The following is a 9,801-nucleotide window of genomic DNA, read 5'->3' as shown; positions in this document are numbered from 1 at the left end:
AGAGGTCAGTGCAATATGCTGGGCCGAAAAGATTTTAGTGTTCAACACTCTAAATTAATCTCCTGAATGAGCAGATTGTCTGGGTAGCTGTGGCAGACAATGACAACCCATCTAATGATGTCAGTGAGACCCAAGCCCATCAATTGGGGTGTGTGTGTGTTGTCTTTGCAGATCCCATCAGTGATGGGCATTTTACTTAGCACAGTATATGCACATGGTAGTCTTTCAAGCATCTTTCCTCCATCCACACAGGCTGGATTTCCCAGTGGTCATCCATTTTAATTCTGCTTCCCATCCTCACTTGTTGGTCCATTGCCTCCTCCACTGACATGATGAGGTTGGAGGAGCAACACCTCATATTCTGTCCAGGTAGCCTTCAACCTGATGGCATCAACATCGATGTTCTAACTTCTGGCAATTTCTCCCTCCTCCTCTTCTTTCTTTTTCCATTTCCATGTTCTTGGCTCCCTTCTTACCCTATTTCTTCTCCTCCCTCTGGTGCTTCTCCATTCTTCTCTCCTATCAGATTCCTCCTTCTTCAACCCTTTACAGTTTCTACCAATCACCTCCCAGCTTCTTACTTCATCCCCCATTCCCTATCCTCCCACCTTCACCCCCATTTAGCTTCACCTACAAGTTTCTACTCCTTCCCTTCCCCCCTGGCATTTACCCCCTTACTTTCCAGTCCTGATGAAGGGACTTGGCCCGAAATGTCAGCTGTATGTTCCTTTCCATAGATACTCCTTGACCTGCTGAGTTCCTCCAGCACTTTGTGTGTGTTGGTCTTTCAAGTGTCTCATTGAAACAGTGGAATGAGCAGGACATTAGGCAGTAGATCAGTTATGTTTTTTGTTTTATTAATGCAGATCATAAGTTCCAGTATCTTGGACATGCGAGGTACATGAAATGCAACAATATTTTCTGTGAAAGAAGCATTCATTCCTTTAACTTACTTTGCCCTCGTTGATATATACATTTCATGCGGCAGACTTCCATGTATCTATTGCCTGTGTATTACTCGTGACATCCACATCTCATGCATTTTATCTAACTGGTGTCCTGCCTCAGTGGTCAGGACCCAGCTCAGAGTGCAAGGCATTCATGTCCTGATGTCCACTCAGTGGCCACTTTATTAGGTACACCTGCTCATGATGCAATTATCTAATCAGCCAATCCCATATCAACAACTCAATGCATAAAAGCATGCAGACATGGTCAAGAGGTTCCGCTGTTGTTCAGACCAAACATCAGAGTGGGGGAAAATTGTGATCAAAGTGATTTGGACCATGGAATGATTGTTGGAGCCAGATGGGATGGTTTGAGTATCTCAGAAACTGCTGACCTCCTGCCATCCTAATCCACAGCCGTCTCTAGAGTTTACGGAGAATGGTGCGAAGAACAAATAAAAATCCAGCAAGCGGCAGTTCTGTGGGCCAGAACATCTTGTTAATGAGAGAGGTCAGAGGAGAATGACCAGGATGGTTCAAGCTGACAGGAAGGCAACAATAACTCATACAACCGTGCGTACCAGAGCAGTCTGCTGAAGAGCATCTCTGAACGCGCAACCTGTTAAACTTTGAAGTGGGTGGGCTAAGGCAACAGAAGAACATGAACATACACTCAGTGTATTAGGTGCAGGAGGTATTTAATAAAGTGGCCACTGAGTGTATGACACCCAAATGGTAATGGTAGTGAAGAGGATGATAGTGTCACCATTCTCCCTGCACTTGCAAGCAACACCCTAAATATCCCAAACCCATAAAACAGTGTATGAGAATATACATGATAAAGGGAGATTGTAACTAAACTCTGGGATGTTTTGCAGAATAAGTATTACATTCAAATGAACATCTACCTTACCTATGTGCAGAATTAACTGCTGTGTGTCCTGTTCTACCTCTGCCACTTCTCATAATCAACCACACATTGAACCTTTTCTATATACCATGTGTTCCACTCCAGATGCAGCTCTGAATTGGCTGTTTGTCAGTCTTTATGTACAGTTTTTCATAAATTATATTGTATTTCTTTATATTCCTGTAAATGCCTGCAAGAAAATGAATCTCAAAATAGTATATGGTGTTGTACGTACTTTGATAATAAATTTACATTGAAATTAAATTCTTACTCAGATTTAACACTGCAATTATTATAAATCTGAACGTGTCAGCAAAGACTCTTGCGAATTTCTCCAGGTGTATAATGGAGGGCATTCTGATTTGTCGTATGGAGAGCATTCTGATTTGTCTCATATGGAGGCTCCAATGTGCAAGATTGCAAAGACCGTAGAGAGTTAGACTTTGACATTTCATAGACTTCTAGCATCAGTAGTTGTTAGTGAAGTGAGCCATTGAAGCATTAGGCAAGATTGGGCGCTGTGCACATCTCTTAAGGACACATACCTTATTGGGCAGCAGCTGATTCACAGCATTCAAGGCACGGCAGAGTGCTGTTATAATTGAACTGCTGTACACAATCGTCATGCAAATGCAGTAAATAGTGTTTCACAGTTTGGTAACTGAATTCTTGACGCTTTACTGTATTATCTCAATACAAGGATTCAGTCAATTTTCTCCTTGAGTAAACATAGATGTAAAACTACAGTGCATCATTGAGGTATGGTAGTACTGACTCCAGTCTCTTGAGGAACAATATTTCCTCATTTATATTCCTGCCTGAGAATCGTGAATTAACATGGAGGAGCAGTCTTCAGATATGACATCCACAACAGTAAATGTAGGTATGTGTATACTTTGATCGTCTTGGGGAAAAGCAGTCAATATCCTTTTTGCAGCTTCATAGTTGCCGTTGATTTAAGACAAAATGCAATGGTCCTAATTCTCATCCAGACAATCACTTGAAATAAACCTGACCATCGACGAGCCTTTCAGCTGCTGGTTATGGTTGCACTGAAGGAAAGCTGAGTTTGTGCATCCCAGCCCAGTCTGCTTGGCGAGGCACCAGATGAATGTACTGTACTGCAGTGAGATGCTTTCCAGCAGCTACCCCTTTGGCTCATGTGAAATAGTGACAGCTCGTGGAGTCAATATAACAGTACGAAGTGCACTTCAATTCTCCGTAAGACCTAAAGGAAACAGGACACAAAGAAAGACTATACAACAATGCAGTCCATCCGAACAAAACCTCAGTTGGACAGTGAAATACTAAAGTTGGTATCCATAGTCAAATAGCAAATATAAATAGGAAGGATAAAAAGAAAACTCATAAGTACATGAACCGTGAGTTAGTAATTGTCCTCCCCCCTCCCATCAGGTAGAAAATCCAGAAGCCTGAAAGCGTGTACCATCAGGCTCACGGACACCTTCTACCCCATTGTTAAAAGCCCATGAAATAGTGCCCCAGTACATTAAGATGGACTCTTGACCTCAGAATCTACCTCAATGTTTTAGGAATAGTGTCTTACCCTCCTCCACCAGATTTCTGAACGGTCTATGAACAGTACCTCTATATTTTGCTCTGTTTTGCAATATATATTTTTAATATATTTCTTGTTATAACATAGTTTTTTTTAATGTATTGCACTGTACTGATGCCACTAATCAATAAATTCCATGGCATACAGTAAGTCAGTGATAATAAACCTGATTCTAATTCTCGTTCTGGTCTTGCACTTTATTCTTTACCTGCACTGCATGTTCTCTGTAGCTGTTACACTTTGTTCTGCAGTTATTATTTTATCTTTTTCTCCCTCAATGCACTATATGACGATTTGATCTGTATGAACAATATGCAAAATACCAGTGGTTTATGGAGAAAACTTGAATAATCTTTTTCTTATGACTTTACATCAGAAAAATAGTGAAATAATATATAAATTATTTATTTTTTATTTGCAATATTTTGTCTTCTTTTGCATTTTGGTTGCTTGTCAGTCCTTGTTTATGTATAGTTTTCATCAATTTGATTGTATTTCCTTATTTTCCTGTAAATGCCTGCAAGAGAACAAATCTCAATATATTGTGACATACAGTGTAAACAGGGACACGTCTGTCCCAGCATGTGAAGTCAGCTCTGGCGGACTGAGAGGATGAGATCTACAGTGAGATCCAACTGCCAAGAAGGTGGTACTGCAATGCTCCACGGAGACTGAAGGGCTTGGCAAGGCACAGAAGACATTATGGCTGTCATCTGCAACCTGTGAAGATCCCAGTTTGTGATGCTTCTGAGGTCGAGACAGTGGAACTGCCCCAGTGCAAGGGCTTTTCCACTTTAAAAACTCCTGTGCAGGTTCTCCTGTCATCTCGGCCGGTACAAACACTTTGATAATAAATTTACTTTGACTTTGACTTATATGCCGCAGCCTTGCAGAACTTCAGCTGGGTTTACAGCGTGCTAATGTTAGAGTGTCCTAACTGATGACAGGTTTCTCTAAAAGAGAGAAAAATACAATGCAGGGATTGTATTAAAAGAAATCTCTGGGTAAAAGTACCTAGCACACATGTCCACTTTAGAGCTCATTTAAGAATTTGATTCACACTCCCATCAGGACATTCATCACTGTGCATATCATCATGAGACCATCAGGAGAACTTACCCAGGAAGGTAGCTATTGCAGGTTTGGTAACCAAAATCTTTGCCATCACATTCTTCATATCCCCTCTGCAAATATCCATCTCCACAGTAGGCTCGCTTACAATCTGCAATAGTATATTAACAGAGTTATTGAATAATACTTGAATGATTATTGAATTATTGAATAATATGACATATTGAAATAACTGGAAGTGTCAGCGCCATGTCCCCTAAAACTTCGACTGTCTTCTATAGACGCACAGTGGAAAATATCCTAACTGCTTGCATCATGGCCTGGTATGGAAACACCAATGCCCAGGAATGGAAAAGTCTTACAGAAAGAGGTAACAAAGCCCAGTATATCACAGGGAAAACCCTCTATATCATTGATCATATTTAGAGAGAATACTGTCACAGGAAGGCAGTATTCATCATCAAGGCCCCTCACCATTCCAGCCATGCTCTCTTCCCTCTACTACCATCGGGTAGATGGTACAGAAACCTTAGGTATTACCTTACAACCATCAGGCTCCTGAACCAGCATAGTCAACTTCACTCACCACAACACTGAACTGATCACTGAACACAACCTATGGATTCACTTTCAAGGACTCTACAAGTCATGTTATAAATAATATTTATTTATTTGCACAATATGTCTTCTTTTTCAAATTGGTTGTCAGTCTCTAGTTACAGTATAGTGCTTCATAAATTCTGTTGTATTTACTGTACCTGCAAAAAATTGAAGCTCAATGTAACATATGATATTTGGATAAGAAATTTATTTTGATTCTAACTTTGGCCAAATAACTGGACTCTAAAACCTACACTCGTTCCTCAGTCATACTGTATTTACTTGTGGACACAGTGAACAGCCTGGCTCTTGTCACCGAACTGTTCTGAAGTTTGTAGGTTATTGGTCACATGGGTCCTTTAAGGTTGTTACAGGCGGGATGGTAGTAGGGATAATCTCCCACTAACTAGAAAATGCTCCTAATGGTGTGCGTCTGAAATAGCCTCTGACAATAAAGCTCAGCTCCTGCCCTTCACGTATGGCTTAGCTATAAAGCCTGATGGAGTCATTTCTACTGACAGGAGAAGGGGCAAAGGCAGGTTACTGGCAGCTTAAAACCAGTCACTTTAGGCAGATAGGACTCGTCAGCCATGGTTGGCAGCTCAGCTAGGAGAAGGAAAACTCTGATCTCAAGCCTCCACTGTCTCTCATGGGATGGCTTTGGGAGTAATCCCCTGAGGGAATATTCCAGAGTTGGTGTCCCTACGTTGAGCTCAACGCTGACTGGCAACTCCTCCGATGCCGTTGGTGCCAAACGGATCAGGATCTGGCATTCCTCGGGTTTATCGGAAGCTTGGAGAGGGGGTGCCTGCTACATGGACAACAGCTTGCCCTCCATATTGTACTGCCCTGGCTTGTGTATCCGGACAGTTAGGACACAACATCCACGGTCGACCCTGCGACAGAGAACTCAGCAAAGTGTAACTGGGTGGCGCAGGCACATTGAGCGAAAGGCCTGTCACCGTGCTGTCTCTCCGAGTAATAACAGAACTCTGATTTGATAGAGTTCACACGATGCACTACCCTGTGTGGGTGAGCTCTGAATCTGTATTACAGTCAGAACCAGGTTTAATATTACCGGCATAGGTCGAGAATTTGATGTTTTATGACAGCAGTACAGTGCAATATATAATAATTAAACAAACTTTAAATTACAATAAGAAATATATATATATATAAATCAAATTAACTACATAGTGCAAAAAGAGAGCATAAACAAATAGTGAGTTCGTATTCACGGGTTCAATATCCATTCAGAATTCTGATGGCGGAGGTGAAGAAGCTGTTTCTGAATCGTTGAGTGTGTGCCTTCAGGCTCCTGTACCTCCTCCCTGATGGCAGCAATGAGAAGAGGGCATGTCCTGGGTGATGGGGGCCCCTAAATGATGGATGCTGCCTTCTTGAGGCATCGTCTTTTGAAGGTGTTCTTGATGCTGGGGAGGCTGGTGCCCATGATGGAGCTGGCTAAGTTTACAGCTACTGCAGCTTCTTCTGATCCTGTGCAGTGGCTCCTCCATACCAGATGGTGATGTAACCAGTTCTAATGCCCCTCATGGGTACATCTGTAGAAATTTGCAAAAGTCTTTGGTGAGATACCAAATCCCCTCAAACTCCTAATGAACTATAGCTGCTGTTGTGCCTTCCTTGCAATTGCATCAATATGTTGGACCCAGGATAGATCTTCTGAGGTGTTGACCGCCAGCAACTTGAAACTGCTCACCCTTTCCACTACTGATCCCTTGATGAGGACTGATGTGCATTCCCTTGTCTTACCCTTCTTGAAGTGCAAATTAACTCCTTGGTCTTACTGACTTTGATTGCGAAGTTGGTTGCTGTGACACCACTCAACCAGCTGATCTACTTCATCAGCACCATCTGAAGTTCTGTCAACAATAATTGTGTTATCGGCAAATTTATAGATGGTGTTTGAGCTGTGCCTAGCCACATAGTCGTCGGTGTAGAGACAGTAGAGCAGTGGGCTAAGCACTCATACTTGAGGTGTGCCAGTGTTGATTGTCAGCAAGATGGAGATGTCATTTTCAATCCAGATTGACTGTCATCTCCGCGTGATGAAGTCAAGGAACCAGTTACAGAGGGAGGTACAGTGGCCCAGGTTTTAGAGCTCGTTGATTAGAACTGAAGGTATGATTGTGTTGAACACTGAGTTGTAATCAATACAAAGCAGCCTTACGGAGGTATTACTGGTGTCCAGGTGATTTAGTGCCAAAAGGAAAGCCAGTAAGATTGCATCTGTGAAACATCTACCGGGGTGATAGACAAATTGCAGGTCTAGGTCCTTGCTTAGGAAGGAGCTGATTCTAGCTGTGACCAATCTCTCAAAGCACTTCATCATAGCAGACGAGAATGCAACTGGGTGATAGTCATTGAAGCAGCTCACCCCGCCCTTCTTGGGCACTGGTATAATTGTTGCTCTTTTGAGGCTGGTGGGGACCTCTAACTGCTACAGTGAGAGATTGATGATGTCCTTGAGCTCTCCCACTGGCTGACTGGCACAGATATTCAACGCCCTACCAGGTACACCACCAGGGCCTGACGATTTGCAAGGGTTTGCTCTCCTGAAAGATGTTCTGACATCAGCCTCCAAGACAACGATTACAGGGTCACCAGATGCTGCAGGGATTCACACGATTGTAGCTTTAAGGCTGATTTATACTTCTGCATTAAATCGACGCCGTAGGTACGGCGTAGTCACGAACCCTACTCAGAGCCTACACGGATCCCTATGCCGTAGCCTGACGCGCATCTCTCCCAAAATGTAATTAGCCGTCGCGGCAACGCTGACCGCAACAACTGTGATTGGTCTGCTCGGTAGCTTCGCATTTCCTCCTACGCTGCAATAGCTTCCCACTGGGCGACTGAAGGGCAGGGAAGGAACTCTGGCTGCAATGCTTTCCATAAAGCTTTACAGACCTCCGAAATTATGGAGGGCACATTTCGCTTTTACGAAAAAAGACGCCTCGCTTTAAACTTGTTTACTCCGAAAAAGATTACCATGACCGTGAAGCCTTGCGCGGGCAGGTGTGTGCGCATGCGCGACGTGCCCAAATTGCAGAGCGACGCAGACACACCAACGTACAAGTATAAATGCTCACAACGCGCGTAGGCCACTTGCGTAGGTCACGGTGTCCATTTGACGCAGAAGTATAAATCAGCCTTTCGTCTCCCTTTCAAAGTGAACATAAAAGGCGTTGTGCTGTTCTGGGACTGAAACATCACTGCCATTCATGATGTTAGTTTTTGCTTTGTAGGAAGTAATGGCCTGCAAACCCTGTCAGAGCTAATGTACATTCGATTCCGTCTCTAATTCCAATTGGAATTGTTTATTCGCCCTTAAAATAGTCTTCCATCCGTCATATTTGGATTTGTTGTGTAGCTCTGGAATACTGGTCTTGATTACCACAGATCTAGCTCTCAGCAGACACCAAATCTGCTGGTTTATCCACAGCTTTTGGGTTGGATATGCCCAGTATGTTTTCAAAGGCACACACTCATCCACACAGTTCTCGTTGAAGTCAGTGAAAACAGTGGCATGTGCAATCAGATTTGGAGAAGAGTCCCTGAATATTGTCCAGTCAGTCAAACCAAAGCAGTCCTGTAAGCACCCCTCCACCTCCTCCAACCACCGGTGCTGTGGATGCCCCGCCAGGTGACCGGGCTTCCCAAAGTGCGGGTGTGGGAAGGCACGGTAAGCGTTCTTGAGGGTGGTATAACAATGGTCAAGTGTGTTGGCTCCTCTGATTCCACAGGTGACATGTTGGTGGCAGCGGTTCAGAGACTTCTTCATGCTGGCCTGGTTGAAATCCCCCACGATGATAGGGAAGGCATCAGCGTGTGCTGTTCTTTTGTGCTGATTACGGTGCTCAGCTCCTCTGGAGCCTGCCTGACGATAGCATTATTTGCGCCTTGAATAGTTTTAGATTTTCCTGCTGTCATTTCTGTGGTAAACCATATGTATGTTGTAACTGGGTTACCTGTCTGGACACACCCCTCTGCTGACTGCCCCTGTGGCTCCTCCCACAGACCCCTGAATAAAGGCGATTTCGCCTTGCTCCTCCTCCCAGTCCAGGGGCAGACACTCAGCATGGAGGTCGTATTGCATTGCGAATAAAAGCCTTTCGGTATTTACCCTACTTCAGTCTTTTGGAGTTATTGAAGGTGCTTCAATTTTATTTGCTGTAAATTTTAAAGCGTGGAACACACTCTGAGACCCAACAAGTCAGACCTCGATCTGCAAATGCCTGAAGCTGGAAACGCTTTCGAACTCTGGCTGGCCTGCTTCGAAGCGTACCTAGAGGAGATTAAAGTGACCGACCCCGTAGTGAAGCGCAGAGTTCTACTCTCCAGGGTCAGTCCACGGGTCTATTCGCTGATCAGAGACCAGCCGAGCTACGACGGCGAGATGAGTGCACTCAAAGGGCAATACCTGCAGCCGATAAACAGCATCTATGCTGGGCATCGCTTAGCGACACGGCAACAATGGCCTGGGGAATCAAGTGCTGAGTTTGTCTGGGCCCTACGGACGCTCATGCGGGCCTGCAATTGCCAGGAGCTGACGGCGGCGCAGCATGCAGAACTCCTAGTGAGAGACGCCTTCGTCACGGGGACCAGGTCAGTGTATCTGCACCAGCGGCTGCTGGAAAAAGCTGATCTTACCCTAAGTTCGGCGATCGAGC

General features: G+C 44.1%; 1 protein-coding gene across 5 annotated transcripts in view; it reads right to left on the bottom strand.

Annotated features, from left to right (window-relative positions):
* Nucleotides 1–850: 850 nt before the first annotated feature.
* The window catches only part of colq (collagen-like tail subunit (single strand of homotrimer) of asymmetric acetylcholinesterase), a 106,539-nt gene continuing 97,588 nt past the window's right edge, over nt 851–9,801 (bottom strand). For all 5 annotated transcript variants that reach the window (XM_063069291.1, XM_063069290.1, XM_063069294.1 and 2 more), the window contains 2 exons: nt 4,556–4,658; nt 851–3,085 (listed from right to left, as the gene is read on the bottom strand). In XM_063069291.1, the coding sequence (XP_062925361.1) occupies nt 3,016–3,085; nt 4,556–4,658 (173 nt within the window). In that variant the 3' untranslated portion in view covers nt 851–3,015. The remainder of the gene's footprint in view (nt 3,086–4,555; nt 4,659–9,801) is intronic.

The sequence above is a fragment of the Mobula hypostoma genome, chromosome 17, assembly GCF_963921235.1.
Source record: "Mobula hypostoma chromosome 17, sMobHyp1.1, whole genome shotgun sequence".
Lineage (NCBI taxonomy): Eukaryota > Metazoa > Chordata > Chondrichthyes > Myliobatiformes > Myliobatidae > Mobula > Mobula hypostoma.
The sequence above is the reverse complement of the archived record's forward strand: the minus strand, read 5'-3'. Positions and strand labels throughout refer to the sequence as shown.